The sequence below is a fragment of the Haematobia irritans genome, chromosome 1 (genome assembly GCF_050003625.1).
Source record: "Haematobia irritans isolate KBUSLIRL chromosome 1, ASM5000362v1, whole genome shotgun sequence".
Taxonomy (NCBI): domain Eukaryota; kingdom Metazoa; phylum Arthropoda; class Insecta; order Diptera; family Muscidae; genus Haematobia; species Haematobia irritans.
Window position 1 is genome coordinate 159,553,892 of NC_134397.1, and position 27,960 is coordinate 159,581,851.

The 27,960-nt window shown below is 30.8% G+C and overlaps 2 protein-coding genes across 2 annotated transcripts in view; one reads left to right on the forward strand and one right to left on the reverse strand.

The window, feature by feature from the left end:
* 5-HT7 (5-hydroxytryptamine receptor 7) overlaps window positions 1-27,960 on the forward strand; it is a 566,265-nt gene that overhangs the window by 94,407 nt on the left and 443,898 nt on the right. The gene's annotated exons all lie outside the window — the stretch shown is intronic.
* LOC142232836 (uncharacterized) overlaps window positions 1-27,960 on the reverse strand; it is a 49,142-nt gene that overhangs the window by 14,210 nt on the left and 6,972 nt on the right. The window contains exon 2 of the mRNA XM_075303527.1: window positions 19,057-19,145. Within this exon, the coding sequence (XP_075159642.1) occupies window positions 19,057-19,145 (89 nt within the window). The remainder of the gene's footprint in view (window positions 1-19,056; window positions 19,146-27,960) is intronic.

A 27,960-nucleotide genomic window follows, 5' to 3' on the forward strand; every position in this document is an offset into this window, starting at 1 on the left:
ATGGACCAATTTTTGTGTGATTGGGGATCGGCTATAAATAACTATAGACCGATATGGACCAATTTTGGCATGGTTATTAGCGGCCTTATACTAACACCACGATGCACATTTCAACCGGATCGGATGAACGTTGCTTCTCCAAGAGGCTCCGGAGATCAAATCTGGGGAACGGTTTTTATGGGGGCTATATATAATTATGGACCGATATGGAACAATTCTTGCGTGTTTGTTAGATACCATATACTAACACCACGTACCAAATTTCAATCGGATCGGATGACTTTTGCTCCTCTAAGAGGCTCCGGATGTCAAATCTGGGGATCGGTTTATATGGGGGCTATATATTATTATGGGCCGATGTGGACCAATTTTTGCATGGTCATTAGAGAATATATACAAATTTCAGCCGGATCGGATGAAATTTGCTTCTCTTAGAGGCTCCGCCAGCAAAATCGGGGGATCGGTTTATGGACCAATGTGGACCAATTTCTGCATGGTTGTTAGAGACCATATACTAACACCATGTACCAAATTACAGCCGGATCGGATGGAATTTGCTTCTCTTAGAGCAATCGCAAGCCAAATTTGGGGGTCCGTTTATATGGGGGCTATACGTAAAAGTGGACCGATATGGGCCAATTTTTGCATGGTAGTTAGAGACCACATACTAACACCATATACCAAATTTCAGCCGGATCGGATGACATTTGCTTCTCTTAGAGCAATCACAAGCCAAATTTGGGGGTCCGTGTATATGAGGACTATACGTAAAAGTGGACTGATATGGACCAATTTTTGCATGGTGGTTAGGGACCACATACTAACACCATGTACCAAATTTCAGCCGGATCGGATGACATTTGCTTCTCTTAGAACAATCGCAAGCCAAATTTGGGGGTCCATTTATATGGGGGCTATACGTAAAAGTGGGCCGATATGGACCAATTTTTGCACGGTGGTTAGAGACCACATACTAACACCATACACCAAATTTCAGCCGGATCGGATGACATGTGCTTCTCTTAGAGCAATCGCAAGCCAAATTTGGGGGTCCGTTTATAAGGGGGCTATGCGTAAGAGTGGACCGATATGGACCAATTTTGCATGGTTGTTAGAGACCATATACTAACACCATGTACCAAATTTCAGCCGGATCGGATGAAAGTTGCTTCTCTTAGATCAATCGCAAGCCAAATTTGGGGGTCCGTTTATATGGGGGCTATACGTAAAAGTGGACCGATATGGCCCATTTGCAATACCATCCGACCTACATCAATAACAACTACTTGTGCCAAGTGTCAAGTCGATAGCTTAATTCGTTCGGAAGTTAGCGTGATTTCAACAGGCGGACGGGCCGATGTGGACCAATTTTTGCATGGTCATTAGAGAACATATACCAACACCATGTACCAAATTTCAGACGGATCGGATGAAACATGCTTCTCTTTGAGGCTCCGCAAGCCAAATCGTGGGATAGGTTTATATGGGGGCTATATATAATTATGGACCGATGTGGACCAATTTTTGCATGGTTGTTAGAGACCATATACCAACACCATATACCAAATTTCAGCCGGATCGGATCAAATTTGGTTCTCTTAGAGGTTCCGCAAGCCAAATCGGGGGGTCAGTTTATATGGGGGCTATATGTAATTATGGACCGAAATGGACCAATTTCTGCAATACTAACACCATGTATCAAATTTCAGCCGGATCGGATGAAATTGGCTTCTCTTAGAGCAATCGCAAGCCAAATTTGGGGGTCCGTTTATATGGGGGCTATACGTAATAGTGGACCGATATGGCCCATTTGCAATACCATCCGACCTACATATACCTACACATAACAACCTACAATAACAACTACTTGTGCCAAGTGTCAAGTCGATAGCTTGTTTCGTTCGGAAGTTAGCGTGATTTCAACAGACGGATGGACGGACGGACAAGCTCAGATCGACGAAGTAAAGTAGAAAGTCGGGCGGGTCCAACTATATCATACCCTAAACCAAATCTGGAGATCGGTCTATATGAGGTAAATAGCAAAACATGTATCGATACACACCATCTTTAGCAGATTTTTTTTTGGAAAATACCTCTAAATTTCTAATTTCAGGCATATCGGATAAAATTTGTGGTCCTAAATTACCCCCATATTTCAATATCAAGCAAATCGAATAGAAAATACGTTTCCAGAAGCCCAAGAAGTAAAATCGGGAGATCGGTCTATATAGGGCTATACCAAAACATGGACCTATACCCATCATTTTTGACACACCTATTTATGATCCTAAAATACGCCTAGATTTCCAATTTCAGGCTAAGGGAATAAAAACCACGGTTTCTGGAAGCTAAAAACCCCAAATCGGGGGTCGGTTTATATGGCAGCTATATCAAAACCTGGACCGATGTATGCCATCTTCGAACTTGGCCTGCGTGCAGACAAAAGACGAATTTGTGCTAAATTTCAGGACGAGAGCGCCATTATTGAAGACTGTATCATGATTAAAACAGACAGACACTGTCATGCTTTTATTTCGATGTGTTACAAACGGAATGGCAAACATATTATACCCCCATCACCATTCTATGGTGGTGGGTATAAAAAACAACCTCATAGGAAGAAAAAACAAGCTGTATAACATCTCTTCATTCGTCTTCATTTTGGAATCTTCTTATCTCTTAAAAGAAGCAAAGCAAAGCAAAGGATTTGTAGGGTTTTCATCCTAAGTTCCATTTTTCCATAAGTATACCTCAGTACACATTTAATCTAAGTTTAAACTGAATTCCTCCAGACCCTCTGACCAATTACTCTCGTCACTCAAAGATGATGTCATTAACATATATTATCCAACTATGTTCCCAGAATACATACTGTACACAATATATTAATTTTGTGTCCAAAAACCATATTTTCCTTGGTCTAAGAAATGAAATGACAATCTTATTATAGCACCAGCAACATTAATACAATGTAGATGCCCTGTAAAATTGATGACGAACAAGCTTTTCCTGGACTTAATATTACTACAAATTATTAAATATACGCTAAACTAATTTGAAGTGATTGCAAAACGAAAAATGTTTATCTTCCCCATCATTTTCATGGCCATTGTAGTGATTTGCTCGCTAACTCAAGGTCGACCTTGATCGATTTGCCTTAATTACGGATATGGTTGTCTTCTTTATGTACTCGCCTCCGATGGGTTTTTGTATTCGCTTATCATTTATTATGATAAATGGTTCCCCAGTAATTTTTAGCCTTAAGTCTATTAACATTGGATTTTAGTATTTCCTATGCCTTCGGCCCCAATGCCCCACAGCGACGACTACCCACTAAAGATTATTCAGCGCTAAGGGGAATTTTATAGAATATAAATATGACAAGTAATGATGTCTCAATGTTAAATGGCCTGGGGTTGATTGTGATTGTGGTGGTAGTGGTAGTGGTGTGTCAGTGAATTTTAATGGATGCTTCTTAGTTTTGTTTTTGTATTGGTCTGTAAAGTGAATTTATTTAGTTTGTTTTTAATTCAAACACCATAGAATATGGTAGAATTTTCTCATTGGTTTTCCAGTTAATATATTGTCATTTAATGTAATTGCTAATTAAAAAGATAGGAATTAGTTTCTGGGTTATATCATCCACTGACGGCCATTTTCATGTAGCTCCGTTAGGCTTTAACTGGCAGTTAAAGAAAAATGGAAATATCTTTTCTCCGGTTAACTTTAACTGAAACATTTTCAGCAGTTTCTAACTGGCATATGGAATATATAGGCAAGATGACAGATATGTAGATATCACGGTTTAAAAGTTAGTTAGCTAACATAACACTAACGGAGCTTCATGAAAATGGGGATGAATCGATTTTTGTATACCCTCCACCATAGGATGGGGGTATATATTGACTTTGTCATTCCGTTTGTAACACATCGAAATATTGCTCTAAGACCCCATAAATTATATATATTCTGGGTCGTGGTGAAATTCTGAGTCGATCTGAGCATGTCCGTTCGTCCGTCCGTCTGTTGAAATCACGCTAACTTCCGAACGAAACAAGCTATCGACTTGAAACTTGGCACAAGTAGTTGTTATTGATGTAGGTCAGATGGTATTGCAAATGGGCCATATCGGTCCATTTTTACGTATAGCCCCCATATAAACGGACCCCCAAATTTGGCTTGCGATTGCTCTAAGAGAAGCAAATTTCATCCGATCCGGGTGAAATTTGGTACATGGTGTTAGTATATGGTCTCTAACTACCATGCAAAAATTGGTCCATATCGGTCCATAATAACATATAGCCCCCATATAAACCGATCCCCCGATTTGGCTTGCGGTCCATATCGGTTCATATTCATGGTTGCCACTCGAGCCAAAAATAATCTACCAAAATTTTATTTTTATAGAAAACATTGTCACAATTTTATTTCTATAGAAAATTTTGTCAAAATTTTAGTTCTATAGAAAATATTTTCCAAATTTTATTTCTATAGAAAATTTTTTCCAAATATTACTTTTATAGAAAATGTTGTCAAAACTTTATTTTGTCAAAAATTTATTTCTATAGAAACTTTAAACTTAATTATATACGTATTTAATCGGCCTTTTTTAGTTTAATATATACCACGTATGGACTATGTGGTATATATTACGGTGTTAGGAAGTTTTAAGATACCTTGACATCGGCAAGTGTTACCGCAACCCAAGTAATTCGATTGTGGATTACAGTCTTTCTACGCAATCCATGCACCCTCACAAAAAATCGCTTCTGTAACATATACTCCCAAACATATTTTGCTTCAAGCATATACATTTTTGGGTATTGCCCTAACATTTATATGTTTGATCTCTTCCAATATATAATATGTTTGAAAGCATATTGGTCTAAACAATATATGTTTGGGTAGTCTAAGTTCCAAACATTTTGTATTATTGCATCCAAATTCAATAATGTTGTCTTCCAAAAAACAATATGTTATTATGTGAACATATAATATGTTTGGAAGCATTTTGCACCCAAAAATATTATATGCTTAAAAAATATTCTCCCAAACAATATTGTGCTCAAAATTTTATTTACTTATTTATATATTTACAATCATAATGAACTATGAAAATAAACAGGTAATATAGGTGCTAACAACATAGGTTTTCGACCTGAATGCTCAAAATTTTGTTTCTGCCTAATTGTATATTCCCTCACATTTTTCTCACTTCCACGAGATTTTTTAGTTCTTAGCACCTTTTTCTGTAATACAAACATTGTAGAAGAAATTATTCAATTTTATGATTTTTTTTATTTTAATTTTACCTTTTACCGGACGGGGATTTGAACAGCGGACCACACAGTTTGTAAGGATCAAAGAAGTAGCTGATCAATTGCCCAAGGGAAAATAAAATGTTAATTTTGTAATAACAAGCAACAACCACCAACTTAATTCAATATCGCTCCCTGTTAAATAGCGCTCCAAACTACTAAACACATATATGTTTATACGCTATTTCTAAATTAATATATGTTTGCATCCAAGCATATTATATTTACAAACATTTTATGTCCCAAACATAATATGTTCTAACATATATGTCCCAAACATGTTATGCTAGTTTATGAACATTATATGCTAGCACTCAAAAATATTGTGTTTAAAAATTTGTGTTCCAAACATATAATGTTTATAGCCAAACATATGAAAAACAGTCTTTTTCATCCGTGTAGTGGAGGGCACATAAGCTTCGGCCTGGCCGAACTTACGGCCGTACATACTTGTTTATAACTGAGAGACTACTTGTTAAAAATGTTGTACCTTTAAGGAAAATAACATTTTGCTGGATAAGAGAATGAGATAATCTTTCTGAAAAAATTCCATACAATTTGAAGTTAGTTTAGAGCAACCGTTTCAGTTAATTTATGGAATTGATCACTTTAGTTTAAGGAAGAAGATAAACCCCTCTTTCTTGCCAGATTTTTTAAGCAAAAAGCAAATAAGGAAAGTCTAAAGTCGGGCGGGGCCGACTATATTATACCCTGCATCACTTTGTGGTTCTACATTTTCGATATCTTATGATCGATATACACTTTTATGGCCCCAGAAGCCAGGATTTTACTCGGATTTGCTTCAAATTTTGCATAAAGAGTACACTTAATAGTATCTGTAAGAGTACACTTAATAGTATTTTTAAAGAGTACACTTAATAATATCTTTTGTTGAAATCGGATCAGATTTTGGTATAGCCACCATATAAACGTACATTTACAGAAATTCACTTTTTCATCAGAGTTAGTGAGGTTTAGTGCCAATCTTTGGCGAATTTTTCTAAGCAACGGTATGATTATAATTTATCATTGGAAAGGTATTTGAGAGGACTTTCCTACAATGAAATCGAGAAAAACAAAAATGTCTCAATTTGATGGATTTGGGGGCAAGGAACAATTTTTAGTAAAAAATACCATTTTTGGTAATTAAAAATATGAATTGAAACCTATATAACTTTTGAACCCATTGCAATATCATTATGGTCTACATTGCGTTATTTTAAGATATATTGCTGAATATACCATTCCCAAAATTTTTATCACAAATCCCCAAATCCCCAAATTGGGGACATGTATTAAAAAAAGTTTTTTTTTTTTAATTTACATATTTCTCAGCTTTTTATCGGTAGGATGTTGAAAACGTCTACAGTTCTTTAATGGACACATGGGACTTTGTGGAAAAGAGATCATTTGGCTTAGCCATCGGTGCATTGCCAAATGAGAATTTTTTTAACAATTTTTTTTTCTTTTTTTAAAAATTGCCGATGAAAGCCTAACAAAAAAAGGTCTATTAAATATGTATATAATTCAGTTTGACAAAATTTTCTATAGAAATAAAATTTGCACAAATTTTTCTATAGAAATAAAATTTTGTCAAAATTTTCTATAGAAATAAAATTTTGACAAAATTTACCATAGAAATAAAATTTCACAAAATTTTCCACAAATTTTTCTATAGAAATAAAATTTTCACAAATTTTTCTATAGTAATAAAATTTTGACAAAATTTTCTATAGAAATAAAATTTTAGTAGATTATTTTTGGCGATATGGACCAATTTTTTTGTGATTGGGGATCGACTATATATAACTATAGACCGATATGGACCAATTTTACATGGTTATTAGAGACCATATACTAACACGACGTACCAAATTTCAACCTGATCGGATGAATTTTGCTCCTCCAAGAGGCTCCGGAGGTCAAATCTGGGGATCAGTCTATATGGGGGCTATATATAAATGTGGACCGATATGGGCCAATTTTTGCATGGTTGTTGTAGACCTAATTTCAACCGGATCATATGAAATTTGCTTCTCCAAAAGGCTCCGCAAGCCAAATCTGGGGGTCGGTTTATGTGGGGGCTATACGTAAAAGTGGTCCAATATGGCACATTTGCAATACCATCCGACCTACATCAATAACAAGTACTTATGCCAAGTTTAAAGTCGATAGCTTGTTTCGTTCGGAAGTTAGGGTGATTTCACCAGACGGACTGACTTACGGACATGCTTAGATCGACTCAGAATTTCACCATAACCGAGACTATGTACTTAATGGGGTCTTACAACAATATTTCTATGTGTTAGACCGAAAAAAAGTGAACTGTTTTATAGGAAGAATGAATTACCACCCACGAAAATTGAAGTAAATTTTACTCCTCATTTTGAGATTTCCACAAAGCGTTGTTAAAACAAGAAAATTTTAATGCCCTTTTGTTCTTTTTAACTGCAGTTTACGAAATTACATCATCTCATAAAAGAAAAAATTAACTAAAAGTAAAGAGGAAAAGCATTGGCGCCAAATCATGACCATTTTAACCATACCATAGTTCATTCTTACTATTTTTGGGAATCGTTCGAAAATTTTCATTTGTTTTAGTTCATATTGAACTTATGCGGACGGTCATTGAACTTTATACTCACGTTAAATTTTTGAGACATACTTAAAAAAGTAGGATTTCATTAAGCTGTGGAAAATTTCGATAAAAATAATAAAATTTAACTACAAGCAAATATTTTTATACCCTAAACCACATAGTGGTCAGGGTATAATAAGTTTGATCGGCCAAAAAATGTTCCTACCAGAAAATATTGATTTTAGACCCCATAAAATATATACCGACCGACTCATAATCACCTCCTGAGTCGATCTAGCGCTTGGTGTCCGTCCGTCCGTCTGTCCATGTATTTGTTGTTCACAGGATTCCGGTCGCAATTATTAACCGATTTTGATGAAATTTGGTACAGGGAGTTATTTGGGCACAAGGACGAACGCTATTGAATTTGGAAGAAATCGGATCAAATTTAGATATAGCTCGGTATCGCCCGATTTAGACAAATGGGGTCACGTTGCGCTTTTTTTCAAACGGATCGTCACCAAATTTGGCCAAAGGTAATCTTTTCCATCGCCCTTCAACTCTGCAAAATTTCATCCAAATCGGTTCAGATTTAGATATAGCTCTCATATATATGTATCGCCCCATTTTCCCAAATTTGGCCACAAAACCTTTATTTATAAACCGATCTCAACTCAAAGTTGGCTAAATATAATCTTCTATAGCACTAACTATAGTGCAAAAAATCATCGAAATCGGTTCAGATTTAGCTATAGCTCCCATATATATGTACCGCCCGATTTTTCTAAATTTGGCCATAAAACCCTTATTTATCAACCGATCTTACTCAAATTTGGCTAAATGTAGTCTTCTATAGCACTTACTATATATGCAAAAAATTATCGAAATCGGTTCAGATTTAGATATAGCTCCCATATATATGTATAGCCCGATTTTCCCAAATTTGGCCATAGAACCCTTATTTATTAACCGATCTTACTAAAAGTTGGCTAGATCCAGTCCTCTATAGTACTAACTATATGTGCAAAATTTCATCGAAATCGGTTCAGATGTAGATATAGCTCCCATATATGTATCACCCGATTTTGAAAAATTCGCCCCTAATAACCTTATGTTTGACCATACAGGCCTCATTTCTTAACTGATCTTACTCAAATCTTGCACAAGGTAACCTCTTGTGGTATTAATCAAACCCGCAAAATATTATGCAAATTGGTTCAGATTTAGATATAGCTTCCATATATATGCATCGCTCGATTTTCCCAAATTTGGCCATAGTACTCTTATTTATTAACCAATGGTACTCAAATTTCAAATTTTGATGTACTAGTCGATCGTACTTATACGTACTTGTAGCTCTTACATAAGAATATTGCTCGATTTTTACAAATTTGTATTTATTACCCACACTAATTTAACGATTTTCTCTTTTTTTTTTAATAATGGGCTCAATATTAGTGGCATACTAACTCCGTAGGTGCAATATCAACACAGCCAGTGTTGCTAGAAGTAGGGGAAATTCCCTATATGTAGGGTTTTTCTAATATTTAGCGTGTTGTATGGACGTAGGGACACAATGTAGGACATTTTCTCTCAACACAATTTGTAATAATTTTTACATTTTGGTGGCTCTAGAGGAGGAAATTAGAAGCCGGCAAGCTTGATCTTTAACAATGTATGGTCAACTTTATTACTGTAGAAAATTTTGTCAACTTTTATTTCTATAGAACATTTTGTCAAAATTGTATTTCTATAGATTTTTTTTTTTAAATATTATTTCTATAAAAAAATTTTCTCAAAATTTTATTTCTGTGGAATTTTTTCTCAAAATGTTATTTCTATAGAATTTATTGTCAAAATTTTATTTCTATAGAAAATTTCTCGCAAATATTTGTTTATAGAAACTTTTTCCAAAATTTTATTTTTATAGAGATTTAACAAAAAAGATTACTAACTTGGGTAGAATTCTACCAACTGTGGCAACCGCTGTGGTAATACAAATTTATATTCTAAGTTAAATACGTTTCATATTCATGTTTTAAGATAATAAAGTACTTAGAACCATTTTTGTTTTGTAAAATTTTTTAAATTTAACGAAAAATATTGTAGGGAAAATTGTTTGGGAATGTATAGAAAAGTAGGGAACTTTTTTTGTCCTTGTAGGGTAAACCGAACATTTTCCCTGGCAACATTGACTATGAGCTCTAGTTAGATTGACACAAAGCACCCATAGACATGTACCCCTTAATTTTCTTAAATATGCAACTGCGGTTTATCTCCCAGACCTATATGTTACCCCACAAATGCTTATGATTACTAATTCTGTAATGGTGGTTTAGGGTATGATATAGTCGGTCCCGCCCGACTTTCTACTTTACTTACTTGTTTTCCAATAAAAATAAGTTAAATTTAGCGTTACTTTAACTACTTTTTTTTCTGAATACAAACGCAATGACAAAGTTAATATACACCCTTCCTATGGTGGAAGGTGCAAAAATTAATGAAATCCTTTTTAAATTTTTCGACTTTTTGTAGCTTTATTCCAAAGTAAAAAAACGTTCAAAAATGCTTTATTTTAAAGATGTTTTTTTTACATCCAACAACTCGAACTCGAATCTGAATTTGAATATCTTAATTGTCTTTAACAAATTTTTCAAGAACTTTGATAGCATATGAAAAAAAAATTAAAAAAAGCGAATTGATTAAAATTTGTTTCTTGGTATCAAGAACGCAAAATTCAAATTTAAAAGAGAATTGTTTCTTAAAAGTATTCTTACTTCAATTCTCCGCTTCTTTGGAGCTAACCTTTTGGAATTTTTATTTGTTTTTCTTCTAGCAATATAGCAATGATATCAAAGAAAATTACATACACTTTGGTTTATCGATACTATTGAATTTATTTAAAACTCAAACTATCACTATCCACCTAACTACCTACACTCAAAAAAAAGTGAACACTCTATTTCCCTAAAGCCAATTTAACTTTATTTTAGTTCATGGAATTATTATGTTTCGAGAAAGTTTTCTTTACTCTAATAATTTTTTGCGTACGTTAACTAAAAAACGGGAAAAAATTATACATAAATTAAGCATAAAGATTTACTAAATTCTTATTTCTCAGAAAATAGTTCATTATTTCTTTAAATTTATAAATTTTACTACAAATGCGTCCATCATGAACTTCGTATGTCACTAACGACATTCTTGCAATGTTGAACTCCAATTTTTTCTTTCAAATTATAAAATTTTCTTCAACAAATAAAAAAAAAAAAAATATTTATGTGTTTTTTCAGTGTATGTTTGCATTTCTATAATATCATTTTCTTGATACTTTAATTCATTTCCCACCCCATCATAGAGTGGTTGAAGTTTTATTGAAAATTTAATTTGCATTCTTTCAGATTCCTTGCCTGTTAATGAAATGCAATTCAATGCAATTTCATTTATATTAGATTTGCTATTTTATTTCTACTTGAGAGAATGCCAACACTATTATGGTTTGTAAAATTGCTTTTTTTGTTTTGCTTACAATACTGCAGTGCAATTGGCGGAAGACCTCTGCACATTTTCACATGTGAAAATGTGTAACACATTTTCTGCATTCATTCCTTATATCCGACTACCTGTCTGTCTGTGTGTGTGTTTTCGGTGTGTTCTCTGTCTGTATAACCACATAAACCACCTGTATTTACAATTTAATTAAGAGCCAAATGCTCGTTGTTGGAGATGTTAACAATTATAAATGAATATCAAGGGTTTCCATTTTGTTTTTTTTTTTTTCTCGTTTTCGTTTCCCCATTATATGGAAATGATATTCCATACAGTTTGTGGTGTCCAGAATTGTGTGTTGTGGGGAAATGAGTAAAGCTTTTGTCCTGGAGTCAATATGTTTCATATAAGTTTTTTAGCATATTTCCAAATTAAATTGAATTGCAAAGTGTTTACCATAAATCGTAAGAGGATGCTTGAATCCACTGCGTGAAACCTACAGAACTTTGATCAGCTTCTGAGGCGATTGCCTTTTCTAACTAGCGTTCGATATTTTAGTATATACTCGTACAGCAGTAAGTTCGGCCGGACCGAATCTTAAAGAACCACCACCATGAATCAAATAAAAACAAGTATATACGGCCGTAAGTTCGGCCAGGCCGAATCTTATGTACTCTCCACCATAGATTGCGTAGAAACTTCTACGAAAGAATGTCATCCACAATCGAATTACTTGGGTTGTAAAATCTTAAAACTTCTTAACATCGTTTTGTAAATTGTGAGTTAGTCCATATGTGGTATATAAAGGGTGATGTGTTAAGAGCTTGATAACTTTTTTAAAAAAAAAAACGCATAAAATTTGCAAAATCTCATCGGTTCTTTATTTGAAACGTTAGATTGGTCCATGACATTTACTTTTTGAAGATAATTTCATTTAAATGTTGACCGCGGCTGCGTCTTAGGTGGTCCATTCGGAAAGTCCAATTTTGGGCAACTTTTTCGAGCATTTCGGCCGGAATAGCCCGAATTTCTTCGGAAATGTTGTCTTCCAAAGCTGGAATAGTTGCTGGCTTATTTCTGTAGACTTTAGACTTGACGTAGCCCCACAAAAAATAGTCTAAAGGCGTCAAATCGCATGATCTTGGTGGCCAACTTACCGGTCCATTTCTTGAGATGAATTGTTCTCCGAAGTTTTCCCTCAAAATGGCCATAGAATCGCGAGCTGTGTGGCATGTAGCGCCATCTTGTTGAAACCACATGTCAACCAAGTTCAGTTCTTCCATTTTTGGCAACAAAGAGTTTGTTAGCATCGAACGATAGCGATCGCCATTCACCGTAACGTTGCGTCCAACAGCATCTTTGAAAAAATACGGTCCAATGATTCCACCAGCGTACAAACCACACCAAACAGTGCATTTTTCGGGATGCATGGGCAGTTCTTGAACGGCTTCTGGTTGCTCTTCACTCCAAATGCGGCAATTTTGCTTATTTACGTAGCCATTCAACCAGAAATGAGCCTCATCGCTGAACAAAATTTGTCGATAAAAAAGCGGATTTTCTGCCAACTTTTCTAGGGCCCATTCACTGAAAATTCGACGTTGTGGCAGATCGTAAGTCTATTCATGATGAAATGTCAAAGCATACTGAGCATCTTTCTCTTTGACACCATGTCTGAAATCCCACGTGATCTGTCAAATACTAATGCATGAAAATCCTAACCTCAAAAGAATCACCCTTTATTAGACAAAAAAGTTATGTATAGGTAAGTCTAAAAATAATTACTGTAGAGAGCCAGAACTGAAATATGGGGGACGCTTATATGGGGGATATATACAATTATGAACTTGATATGGACCAATTTTTGTGTGATTGGTGATCGATTTATCTGAGGGCTATATATAACTATAGACCGATATGGACCTAGTTAGGCATGGTTGTTAACGGCCATATACTAGCCCAATGTACCAAATTTCAACTGACTCGGATGAAATTTGCTCATCCAAGAGGCTCCAAAACCAAATCTCGGGATCGGTTTATGGTGGGGCTATATATGATTATGGACTGATATGGACCACTTTTGGCAAGGTTGTTAAAAATCATAAACTACCACCACGTATCAAATTTCATCCAGATCGGATGAATTTTGCTTCTCCAAAAGGCACAGGAGGTCAAATCTGGGGATCGGTTTATATGGGGTCTATATATAATTATGGACTGATATGAGCCAATCCCTGCATGGTTGGTGGATACCATATATTAACACCACGTACCAAATATCAACTGAATCAGATGTATTTTGGTCTTCCAAGGGGCTCCGGAGGTCAAATCTGGGTATCGAATTATATGGGGGCTATATATAATTAGGTCGTGGGTTCGATTCCTGCTTCGACCGAACACCAAAAAGTTTTTCAGCGGTGGATTATCCCACCTCAGTAATGCTGGTGACATTTCTGAGGGTTTCAAAGCTTCTCTAAGTGGTTTCACAGCAATGTGGAGCGCCGTTCGGACTCGGCTATAAAAAGGAGGTCCCTTGTCATTGAGCTTAACATGGAATCGGGCAGCACTCAGTGATAAGAGAGAAGTTCACCAATGTGGTATCACAATGGACTGAATAGTCTAAGTGAGCCTGATACATCGGGCTGCCACCTAAACCTAACCTAACACCATGTACCAAATTTCAGACGTATCGGATGAAATTTGCTTCTCTAAGAGGCTCCGCAAGCCAACTCGGGGCATCGGTTTATATGAGGGCTATATATAATTATGGACCGATGTGGACCAATTTTCGCATGGTTGTTAGAGACCATATACCAACACCATGTGCCAAATTTCAGCCGGATCGGATGATATTTGCTTCTCTTAGAGGATCGGCGAAACAAATTTGGGGGTCCATTTATATGGGGGCTATATATAATTATGGATCGATGTGGACCAATTTTTGCATGGTTGTTAGAGACCATATACCAACATCATGTACCAAATTTCAGCCGGATCGGATGAAATTTGCTTCTCTTTGAGGCTCCGCAAGCCAAATTTGGGGGTCCGTTTATATGGGGGCTATACGTAAAAGTGGACCGATATGGCCCATTTGCAATACCATCCGACCTATATCAATAACAACTAGTTGTACCAAGTTTCAAGTCGATAGCTTGTTTCGTTCGGAACTTAGCGTGATTTCAACAGACGGACGGACGGACGAACATGCTCAGATCGACTCAGAATTTCACCATGACCCAGAATATATATACTTTATGGGGTCTTAGAGCAATATTACGATGAGTTACAAACGGAATGACAAAGTTAATATACCCCCATCCTATGGTGGAGGGTATAAAAAATTGGGCACAATATTATATATGGGTGTAACATTTCGATATCAAGAGAAAGTCCAAATCCCTGAGTTACTTGCACTGACTCATGTGGACCATAAATGGTGGAAAGTTGGCTCAGAATTAGTGATTGTTTTTTTTTTCTGGCAATTTTCGCCTTTTTTACTCCCAGTTATAACCCTGATGTATGCACAATACTCCAGAAACAATCCCTTTCGCCCTTATTTGGTTCTGAAACACTGTTCTTTAACTCTTTCATACACTCAGCAATGTGCCAACATAATGTGCATTAACCTTTTATAATTACATTCAAAGCGAAATGAATGAAACAACTATCACATAGATATCACCCGAAAGCGTGGCAGGGACGATGATGAGCTTGCAGCAGAGCAGCGCACACCTCAAGTGGCAAGCTGTTGATAAGCATTAACAATTCCATCAATGTCAACATTGTAAAGGTGCTGAATGGCCAAAGGATGGACGGACGGAATTGTGTGAGCATGAGCATTAAGCATGAATGACTGACCACATATGTTGTCAGTTTTTAATTGACAAGAATTTCACAATGCGAATTTGTTGTCGTTGTCTCTGATGCCCTCAATCGCATTACAGTGCCAATAGTTTACCATAGTGTATTTATGGCAAATGAAATGCGTTTGTGGAACCAAAAAAGTGAACTAATAGAACCAACTGCTGTATGGACCTGTATGATAGTGGTGATTACTTCGTTTTTGTCGACACATTACATCAAAGCATCAATGCGCTCCACCATACGCCAATGGGGGAGATGGGACATGGGGAGTTATATGTAAATAAGCCACAACGGTCAGTTAGCTGGTACTAATGATGATATGAACGACGCGCGTTATTTGTTCACACTGACACACAAATGCACAACATCTCTTTATTGCCAGTTTAATGATAATGACCATTTGTACATTCTAAATTATTTACATTTCTATCTAGTATCATGAGGAGGAAATAAATGCAATGCTTTGTTCTTACTTAATATTTATTTTTGTGTGCTTTTTAATGTTCCCTGTTTTAATTACATGAGGTTAATATTAGTTTTGTATTTTTGTTGTAGAGTGAATTGCAATATCGTATGTGTTTAACGGGCAACTGATATGTTGCCAATGGCAAAATAGCTTAAAACTTCCCATCTGAATTGTAGTCTACTTTAGATGACAAGGGCGGATTATATAGTTCTTGATCGGTTTATAAAAAAGAGTCTTCATGTACTTATAAACTGATATAAATGGTAGTTAGAGGTCATATACTGAGATTGTATACAAAATTCTAATCAGATCGTATAATGAGATTCAAGAAGTCAAATCTAGCGAACGGTTTATATGTGACCACATACAGTGCCACACATAAGTATTGGCACAGCACCCTAAACCACATAGTGTTCAGGTTATCTGGGAAATATGTACCTATCAAAATCAATATTTCTGATTTTTAGCTTCATAAAATATATACCGATCGACTCAGAACACCTCTTCCACCTCCAGTGTTGATGGAAGAATGGAGAAATATACAAAAAATGTTGTTATCAAACAAAAATAAATGCCCAACAAATACTAAATGTACCAAAAAGCTAATTTAGGACTATCTGTTCCAATACTTTTGTTCCTCAAAAAATTTGCATTTTTTATTTTTTTTAAGATTTAAATATTTAAAGAACAACAAGTATATACGGCCGTACGTTCGGCCAGGCCGAATCTTATGTACCCTCCATCATGGATTGCGTAGAAAACTCTACTAAAGACTGTCATCCACAGTTGAATTACCTGGGTTGTGGAAATAATTGCCGATGTCTTTGCTATCTTAAAACTTCTTAACATCGTCCTCTAAATTGTAATTGAGTCCCTACTTGGTATATATTAGACAAAAAAAAATAGAGAGCCGAATTGAAATATGGGGGTCGCTTTATAAGGCCGAATCTTATGTACCATCCACCATGGATTGCGTAGAAACTTCCACGAAAGACTGTCATTCACAATCGAATTACTTGGGTTGTGGTATCTTAAAACTTCTTAACATCGTTTTCTAAATTGTGAGTTAGTCCATACGTGGTATATATTAGACAAAAAAGTTATGTATAGTTAAGTCTACAAATAATTACGAATCGATATGGACTTTTTGCACGGTACGTAGAGCGCCAGAATTGAAATACGGGGGTCGCTTATATGGGGGCTATATAGAATTATTCACTTGATATGGACCAATTTTTGTGTGATTGGAGATCGATTTATCTGAGGGCTATATATAACAATAGACCGATATGGGCCTAGTTAGGCATGGTTGTTAACGGCCATATACTAGCACAACGTACCAAATTTCAACTCACTCGGCCAATTTTTCATGGGTATTTGAGACCATATACTAACACCACGTACCAAATTTCAACTGAATCAGATGAATTTTGGTATTCCAAGAGGCTCCGGAGGTCAAGTCTGGTGATCGGTTTATATGGGCCTATATATAATTATGGACCGATGTGGACCAATTTTTGCATGGTTGTTAGAGACCATATACTAACACCATGTACAAAATTTCAGCCGGATCGGATGAAATTTAATTCTCTTAGAGGCTCCTCAAGCCAAATCGGGGGATCGGTTTATATGGGGGCTATATATAATTATGAACCGATGTGGACCAATTTTTGCATGGTTGTTAGAGATCATATGCTGACACCATGTACCAAATTTCAGCCGGATCGGATGAAATTTGCTTCTCTTAGAGGCTCCGCAAGCCAAATCGGGGAATCGGTTTATATGGGGGTATACGTAAAAGTGGACCGATATGGCCCATTTGCAATACCATCCGACCTACATCCATAACAACTACTTGTGCCAAGTTTCAAGTCGATAGGTTAGGTTAGGTTTGGTTATGTGGCAGCCCGATGTATCAGGCTCACTTAGACTATTCAGTCCATTGTGATACCACAGTGGTGAACTTCTCTCTTATCACTGAGTGCTGCCCGATTCCATGTTAAGCTCAATGACAAGGGACCTCCTTTTTATAGTCGAGTCCGAACGGCGTTCCACATTCCAGTGAAACCACTTAGAGAAGCTTTGAAACCATCAGAAATGTCACCAGCATTACTGAGGTGGGATAATCCACCGCTGAAAAACTTTTTGGTGTTCGGTCGTAGCAGGTATCGAACCCACGACCTTGTGTATGCAAGGCGGGCATGCTAACCATTGCACCACGGTGGCTCCCATCGATAGCTTTTTTCGTTCGGAAGTTAGCGTGATTTCAACAGACGGACGGACGGACATGCTCAGATCGATTCAGAATTTCACCACGACCCAGAATTATGGGGTCTTAGAGCAATATTTCGATGTGATACAAACGGAATGACAAAGTTAAAATACCCCCCATCCTATGGTGGAGGGTATAAAAACTAAAAAAAACAAATTTTTTTCAATTCCACTTTTTATATTTATCAATATATTTTCAGAAATTTATGTTCTTATTATCTAATTTTTACAAATTGAGAAACTTCTCCGCTTTCACCGGGGGTCGAACCTGGGTCTGTTGGCACCATAATACAACGCCTTAGCACACTCAGCCACAAACGCCATTGAACACGATGCATCAATCTGTTTGTGAAATAAACCTAATATAACACTACGGCATGACATACTAACTACTTCCTGAGATGTTCTTATTATTATGAATGAAAAAATAATATTAAAATAATATTTATATTAAATATTTTTCTAAAAAATTATTTTGTTATGTTATACATAGTTTTTATTTTGTTTTTTTTTTCGTCATATATTTTTTCCATTAAAAATAAACAAAAAAAAATTAAAATTATCATAATTTGCAAAACCTTCGCAAAAGAATTTCCATGGAAGTGAAAAAATCAAACGCTGCAGGTTCAAATCCCAGCGGGGATGATTTTGTTTACTTTTTATTGATTTTCTATTCTTTTTTGCGAAATTTAATTGTCCAAAACTTAAATTTGCACTTAAACTAATTCCGTACTTTCAAAGACTTGTCCAAAAGGACTGCATCGGAAGTGGAAAAAATCGATAGGAGATCGCGGGATGCGCTTTAAAATAAATGTTTGTGGAACAACTTCCAATTTTTTTTTTTTTTGTTGGGAAGTTTCCTTTTGTTCATACAGGATTTCCTTTAAAGCAAATAAAAAGCGTTTAAGGATGATTGTTACCTCGCTTATTATAAACTCGAGCTTATTTGCTCTCAGCCAAAATATTTGTTAAAAAAAGGAATTTCGATTCGGGCGAAAGTGTTTTTTCTTCGTGTGTACAAGGACAGACTGACGGATATATTGGTAAAACCTTTTAGGGTGAAATAATCTTACCGCAATGAAGCGTAAAGCAAATACCATTTTCTCTCTCGCTCGTTTCTTAACATTACATATTTCCCAGCTTTCAATAGTAGTGTTGTAGGCTATAAATATCCAATTTATTAAAAATTCATACAAATATTGCCCTGGCATTAACATCACTGTTTGGCATATGCAAATATTTATAAATGATTGCAGAAATGCAATTCAAAAATTTATTGCGAGAAATGTTTAAGCTTTTCAATCAAATTAAGCAATAAGAACGATATATGAGCAGAATTATGCGCCAGTTTACCGATTATACAAAACAAAAAAAAATATGTTAATTTATGGCATATTGACTTTAAATGCATGATACGTTCTCATTACGCTACCAGTTGGTTCAACATTAATAATCTGTAATTATTGCAGGTTATAAAGATCAGAGGATTTTAAGAGGATTTTACAATTTGCTGACAGAGAGCAATGCAGTAGGTCAGATACATGTTAATTAAGAAATAAAACACATTTTATATATATATATGAAAATATTAACCTGCTGGAAATTGAAATTGAATGGATAATTGCATCTATGGCAGAGTTGATATGCAATGCAATACTGTAAAACGCTTTATTTTGATACACTCCAACATAGGATGCGGTCCAATGCATTCATTGGACCGTACTTCTTTAAAAATGTTCCGAATCATAACGTCATTGGTGAGTGCTACTGTGAGATGATCTCCAATTTTTTTTTTTGGCCCAAACTAACATATAAGAGCTTGACTTGCATGACATGAGGTTTTAGCAAGGCGGTGCAACATGCCACACAGCACGCGTAACAATGGAAAGGCGAGTTCTGTGAATATTTTATTTCACGTTCGGGGTCGGTTAATTTGCCGCCTAGATTGTTCGATTTAACGTCTTTATAATATTTTTTGTAGGGCTATGTTAAAGCTCATGTCTATGCAGACAATCCCGCTTCAATTGACGCATTGGAGGACACCTTTGAAGCATTTAGTCGTAAGTTACCAGCACAGTTACCACTCGTGCCAAAAATAATCTACCAACATTTTAACAAAATTTCACTAAAAATTTACTAAATTTAAAAAGAACCTTATTTGAAGTTTCTCAAAATTTGATTTCTATAGAAAAATTTTTAATTTTAAAGAACATTTTTGTCAACATTTTATTTCTATGGAAAACTTTGCCAAATTTTATTTCTATAGAAAATTTTACCAAAATTTTGATTCTATAGAAAATTTTGTTAAAATTTTATTTCTTTAGAAAATTTTGTCAACATTTTATTTCTATAGAAATATTTGTCAAATTTTATTTCCATAAAAAAAATTTGTCAAAATTTGATTTCTACAGAAAATTTTGTCAAAACATTTTTTCTGTGGACAATTTAAGTACCTCTTAGTTGAAGAGGAAATTTGGCAAAATCTACGAAAACATCAAGAATTCCACCAATCTACCATACAGTATAAAATCTACCATTTGTTTCTATAGAAAATTTTGTCTAAATTTTATTTCTACAGAAAAATTTTTCTCAATTTTATTTATACAGAAAAATTTGTTAAAATTTTATTACTACAGAAAATTTTATCAAAACAGTTTTTTTCTATTGAAATTTAAGTACCTCTTCGTTGAAGGGGATCTACCAAAACATCAAGAATTCTACCAAACAGTAAAAAATCTACCATCTTTGCTAGAATTCTACCAACTGTTTCTATAGAAAATATTGTAAAAATTTTATTTCTATAGAAAAATTTTTCAAATTTTTATTTCTATAGAAAAATTTGTCAAATTTGAATTTCTATAGAAAAATTTGTCAAAATTTTAACACAACTTCAAGAAAATCTCCAAAACATCAAGAATTCTACCAACTGTTTCTATAGAAAATTTTGTCAAAATGTAGAAATGATATTTTGATGTTTCAAGAATTCTACCAAACAGTGCAAATCTACCATTTTTGCTAGAATTCTATTATGTTATTTCTACATACATTTCTATTGTTATTATGTTATTTCTACATTTTGACAAATTTTTCATAGAACAGTTGGGAGAATTCTAACAAAAATGGTAGTTTTGTACTGTTTGGTAGATTGGTAGAATTCTTGATGTTGTGGTAGATTTTGCAAAATTTATGTCCATGCCCTTCTGGAGCATTTTTTTGTGACTTTTATTAAAAATGATGCCTTAGAAAGAACATAAATTTTTTTGATGACAGCACTTGGAGAACGAAGTTCAAACATACCGGAGCTTTTAAATTCTAACAACATTCCAATGTCATAATAAAATTTGAATAAAAATTGTAATTATTACCAAGTGTATATATGTTAGTATGAAATTTTTAAACAACTCCATACCACAAAAAGCATTTTGATAACTCATAGATGTTGAACAACCGGTATTCTCTTTAGTAATTCAAGATAACATTACCATATAACATATTATATGGCACTTAAAATATGTTGGACAAAGATCAACGCTTTAATATGACTATAAGGTAACGTGTCGATATTCAAGTGAGTACCTACCTTTACACTTAAGCGTAAGCACACGTACATACGTGTCTACTTAACAAGCATATTTTGTAAATCTCTTTTAATCCAGCTATCAATCAAATTGTGTGTATGTGTGTGTGCGTGCATGCCAGTCAGATGGAGAGATGCTTAAAATAGCAATATTAAATCACACGAACCACACATACAATCAAAAGGAAAAGTCCTAGCTTACCACACATGCTATATGGGTCTACAGAGAGCATCTAGGAAGGATTTGTTCGGATTATGTTTGGTATAGGGGAAAATCGATCAGTACATTTGCGGTATTGGTATCCATTTATCGAAACACCGAGTGGTCAAGTTGTCATGACTTAGTTTAGATTGATGAAATCTCTTCAATGTAAGAAATATTATGACGCAAGGGTAAAAAGGTAGCCTGTAGGTAGATGTATACCTATATACACATAAATCAAAATGTTCGAAGTTATTTCGGGCTCACTTAGACTACAGTCTACAAAATTTTCTATAGAAATAAAATTTTGGCGAAATTTACTATAAAAATAAACTTTTGACAAAAATTTCTACATAAATTAAATTTTAACAAAATTTTCTATAGAAATACAATTTTGACAACATTTTCTATAGAAATACAATTTTGACAAAATTTTCCGTAGAAATAAAAATTTTACAAAATTTACTATAAAACTAAAATTTTGAAAAAATTTTCTATAGAAATAAAATTTTCACAAAATTTTCTATAGAAATAAAATCATGACAAAATTTTTTATAGAATAAAATTTTGACAAAATTTTCTACCTAAATTAAATTTTAACAAAATTTTCTATAGAAATAACATTTTGACAAAATTTTCTGTGCAAGTAAAATGTTGACGAAATTTTCTTTAAAAATAAAATTTTGACAAAATTTTCTATAGAAATAAAATTTTGACCAAATTTTCTATAGGAATAAAATTTTGACAAATTTTTCTATAGAAATAAAATTTTGAAAAAAATTTCTATAGTAATAGAATTTTGACAAAATTTTCCCTATAATTAAAAATTTGACAAAATTTTCTATATAAATAGAATTTTTGACGAAATTTTCTATAGAAATAAAATTTTGACAAAATTTTCTGAGAAATAAAATTTTGACAAAATTTTCTATAGAAAAAAAGTTGTCAAAATTTTCCATAGAAATAAAATTTTGACAAATTTTTCTATAGAAATAAAATTTTGACAAAATTGTCTATAGAAATAAAATTTTGACAAAAATTTTCTATAGTAATAGAATTCTGACAAAATTTGCTATATAATTAGAATTTTGACAAAATTTTCTATATAAATAGAATTTTTGACGAAATTTTCTATAGAAATAAAATTGTGACAAAATTTTCAATAGAAATAAAATTTTGACAAAACTTTCTATAAAAATAACATTTTGACAAAGTTTTCCATAGAAATAAAATTTTGACAAAATTTTCTATACATATAAAATTTTGACAAAATTTTTTATAAAAAAAAAAACTTTTGACAAAATTTTCTATATAAATAGAATTTTTGACGAAATTTTCTATACAAATAAAATTTTGACAAAATTTTCTAAGAAATAAAAATTTGATAACATTTTCTATACATATAAAATTTTGACAAAATTTTTTATAAAAATAAAATTTTGACAAAATTTTCTATAAAAATAAAATTTTGAAAAAAATTTTTATAGAAATAAAATTTTGACAAAATTTTTTATAGAAATACAATTTTGACAAAATTTTGTATAGAAATAAAATTGTGACAAAATTTTCTATAGAAATAAAATTTTGACAAAATTTTGTATAGAAAAGAAATTTGATAAAATTTTGACAAAATTTTCTATAAAAATAAAATTTTGACAAAATTTTTTATATAACTAGAATTTTTGACGAAATTTTCTATAGAAATAAAATTTTGGCGAAATTTTCTATAGAAATAAAATTTTGACAAAATTTTCTATAGAAATAAAATTTTGACAAAATTTTCTATAGAAATGAAATTTTGAGAAAATAATAAAATTTTGAGAAAATTTTCTATAGAAATAAAATTTTGACAAAATTTTCTAAAGAAAGAAAATTTTGACGAAATTTACTATAAAAATAAATTTTTGACAAAATTTTCTATAAAAATAAAATTTTGAGAAAATTTTCTATAGAAATAAAATTTTGACAAAATTTTCTATAGAAATAAAATGTTGACAAAATTTTCTATAGAATTAAAATTTTGACAACGTTTTCTATAGAAATAAAATTTTAACAAAATTTTCTTTAGAAATAAAATTTTGACAAAATTTTCTGTAGAAATAAAATTTTGACAAAATTTTCTATAGAAATAAAATTGTGACAAAATTTTCTATAGAAATAAAATTTTGACAAAATTTTGTATAGAAAAGAAATTTGATAAAATTTTGACAAAACTTTCTATAACAATAAAATTTTGACAAAATTTTTTATATAAATAGAATTTTTGACGAAATTTTCTATAGAAATAAAATTTTGGCGAAATTTTCTATAGAAATAAAGTTTTGACAAAATTTTCTATAGAAATAAAATTTTGACAAAATTTTCTATAGAAATGAAATTTTGAGAAAATAATAAAATTTTGAGAAAATTTTCTATAGAAATAAAATTTTGAGAAAATTTTCTATAGAAATAAAAATTTGACAAAATTTTCTAAAGAAAGAAAATTTTGACGAAATTTACTATAAAAATAAATTTTTGACAAAATTTTCTATAAAAATAAAATTTTGAGAAAATTTTCTATAGAAATAAAATTTTGACAAAACTTTCTATAAAAATAACATTTTGACAAAGCTTTCCATAGAAATAAAATTTTGACAAAATTTTCTATACATATAAAATTTTGACAAAATTTTTTATAAAAATAAAATTTTGACAACATTTTCTATATAAATAGAATTTTTGACGAAATTTTCTATAGAAATAAAATTTTGACAAAATTTTCTAAGAATTAAAAATTTGATAACATTTTCTATACATATAAAATTTTGACAAAATTTTTTATAAAAATAAAATTTTGACAAAATTTTCTATAAAAATAAAATTTTGAAAAAAATTTTTATAGAAATAAAATTTTGACAAAATTTTTTATAGAAATACAATTTTGACAAAATTTTCTATAGAAATAAAATTTTGACAAAATTTTGTATAGAAAAGAAATTTGATAAAATTTTGACAAAATTTTCTATAACAATAAAATTTTGACAAAATTTTCTATAACAATAAAATTTTGGCAAAATTTTTTTATATACATAGAATTTTTGATGAAATTTTCTATAGAAATAAAATTTTGACAAAATTTTCTATACAAAAGAAATTTGATAAAATTTTGACAAAATTTTCTATAACAATAAAATTTTGACAAAATTTTTTTTATATAAATAGAATTTTTGACGAAATTTTCTATAGAAATAAAATTTTGACAAAATTTTCTATAGAAATAAAATTTTGACAAAATTTTCTATAGAAATGAAATTTTGAGAAAATAAAAAAATGTTGAGAAAATTTTCTATATAAATAGAATTTTTGACGAAATTTTCTATAGAAATAAAATTTTGACAAAATTATCTAAGAAATAAAAATTTGATAACATTTTCTATACATATAAAATTTTGACAAAATTTTTTATAAAAATAAAATTTTGACAAAATTTTCTATAAAAATAAAATTTTGAAAAAAATTTTTATAGAAATAAAATTTTAACAAAATTTTCTATAGCAAAAAAATTTTGATAAAATTTTCTATAGAAATAAAATTTTGACAAAATTTTGTATAGAAAAGAAATTTGATAAAATTTTGACAAAATTTTCTATAACAATAAAATTTTGACAAAATTTTTTTATATAAATAGAATTTTTGACGAAATTTTCTATAGAAATAAAATTTTGACAAAATTTTCTATAGAAAAGAAATTTGATAAAATTTTGACAAAATTTTCAATAACAATAAAATTTTGACAAATTTTTTTTTATATAAATAGAATTTTTGACGAAATTTTCTATAGAAATAAAATTTTGACAAAATTTTCTATAGAAATAAAATTTTGACAAAATTTTCTATAGAAATGAAATTTTGAGAAAATAAAAAAATGTTGAGAAAATTTTCTATAGAAATAAAATTTTGACAAAATTTTCTAAAGAAAGAAAATTTTGACGAAATTTACTATAAAAATAAATTTTTGACAAAATTTTCTATAAAAATAAAATTTTGACAAAATTTTCTATAGAAATAAAATTTTGACAAAATTTTCTATAGAAATAAAATTTTGACAACGTTTTCTATAGAAATAAAACTTTAACAAAATTTTCTTTAGAAATAAAATTTTGGCAAAATTTTCTGTAGAAATAAAATTTTGACAAAATTTTCTATACAAATAAAATTTTGGCAAAATCTTCCATACAAATAAAATTTTGACAAAATTTTCTGTCGAAATAAAATTTTGACAAAATATTCTATAGAAATAAAATTTTGACAACATTTTCTTTAGAAATAAAATTTTGACAAAATTTTCTTTAGAAATAAAATTTTGACAAAATTTTCTTTAGAAATAAAATTTTGACAAAATTTTCTATAGATATAAAATTTTGCCAAAATTTTCTATAGAAATAAAATTTTGACAAAACATTCTATAGAAATAAAAATTTGACAAAATTTTCTATACAAATAAAATTTTGACAAAATCGTCCATACAAATAAAATTTTTACAAAATTTTCTAAAGAAAGAAAATGTTGACGAAATTTACTATAAAAATAAAATGTTGACAAAATTTTCTGTCGGCATAAAATTTTGACAAAATTTTCTATAGAAATAATATTTTGACAAAATTTTCTTTAGAAATAAAATTTTGACAAAATTTTCTATAGATATAAAATTTTGACAAAATTTTCTATAGAAATAAAATTTTGTCAAAATTTTCTATAAAAATACAATTTTGACTAAATTTTCTATAGAAATAAAATTTTGGCAAAATTTTCTGTAGAAATAAAATTTTGACAAAATTTTCTATACAAATAAAATTTTGGCAAAATCTTCCATACAAATAAAATTTTGACAAAATTTTCTGTCGAAATAAAATTTTGACAAAATATTCTATAGAAATAAAATTTTGACAACATTTTCTTTAGAAATAAAATGTTGACAAAATTTTCTAAAGAAAGAAAATTTTGACGAAATTTTCTATAAAAATAAAATTTTGAGAAAATTTTCTATAGAAATAAAATTTTGACAAAATTTTCTATAGAAATAAAATTTTGACAAAATTTTCTATAGAAATAAAATTTTGACAAATTTTTCTATAGAAATAAAATTTTGACAAAATTGTCTATAGAAATAAAATTTTGACAAAAATTTTCTATATAAATAGAATTTTTGACGAAATTTTCTATAGAAATAAAATTGTGACAAAATTTTCAATAGAAATAAAATTTTGACAAAACTTTCTATAAAAATAACATTTTGACAAAGTTTTCCATAGAAATAAAATTTTGACAAAATTTTCTAAAGAAAGAAAATGTTGACGAAATTTACTATAAAAATAAAATGTTGACAAAATTTTCTGTTTGACAAAATTTTCTATAGAAATAAAATTTTGACAAAATTTTCTTTAGAAATAAAATTTTGACAAAATTTTCTTTAGAAATAAAATTTTGACAAAATTTTCAATAGATATACATTTTTTGCCAAAATTTTCTATAGAAATAAAATTTTGACAACACATTCTATAGAAATAAAATTTTGACAAAATTTTCTATACAAATAAAATTTTGACAAAATCGTCCATACAAATAAAATTTTGACAAAATTTTCTAAAGAAAGAAAATGTTGACGAAATTTACTATAAAAATAAAATGTTGACAAAATTTTCTGCCGAAATAAAATTTTGACAAAATTTTCTATAGAAATAAAATTTTGACAAAATTTTCTTTAGAAATAAAATTTTGACAAAATTTTCTATAGATATAAAATTTTGACAAAATTTTCTATAGAAATAAAATTTTGACAAAATTTTCTTTAAAAATAAAATTTTGACAAAATTTTCTATAGAAATAAAATTTTGACAAAATTTTCTATAGAATTAAAATTATGGCAAAATTTTCTATAAAAATAAAATTTTGACAAAATTTTCTATAAAAATAAAATTTTGATAAAATTTTCTTTAAAAATAAAATTTTGTCAAAATTTTCTATAAAAATAAAATTTTGTCAAAAATTTCTATAAAAATAAAATTTTGACAACATTTTCTATAAAAATAAAATTTTGACAAAATTTTCTATAGAAATAAAAATTGGAGAAAATTTTCTATAGAAATAACATTTTGACAACATTTTCTGTGGGAATAAGTATAAAAACAGACAGGTTCTTACGAGACTCAAGTAACATAC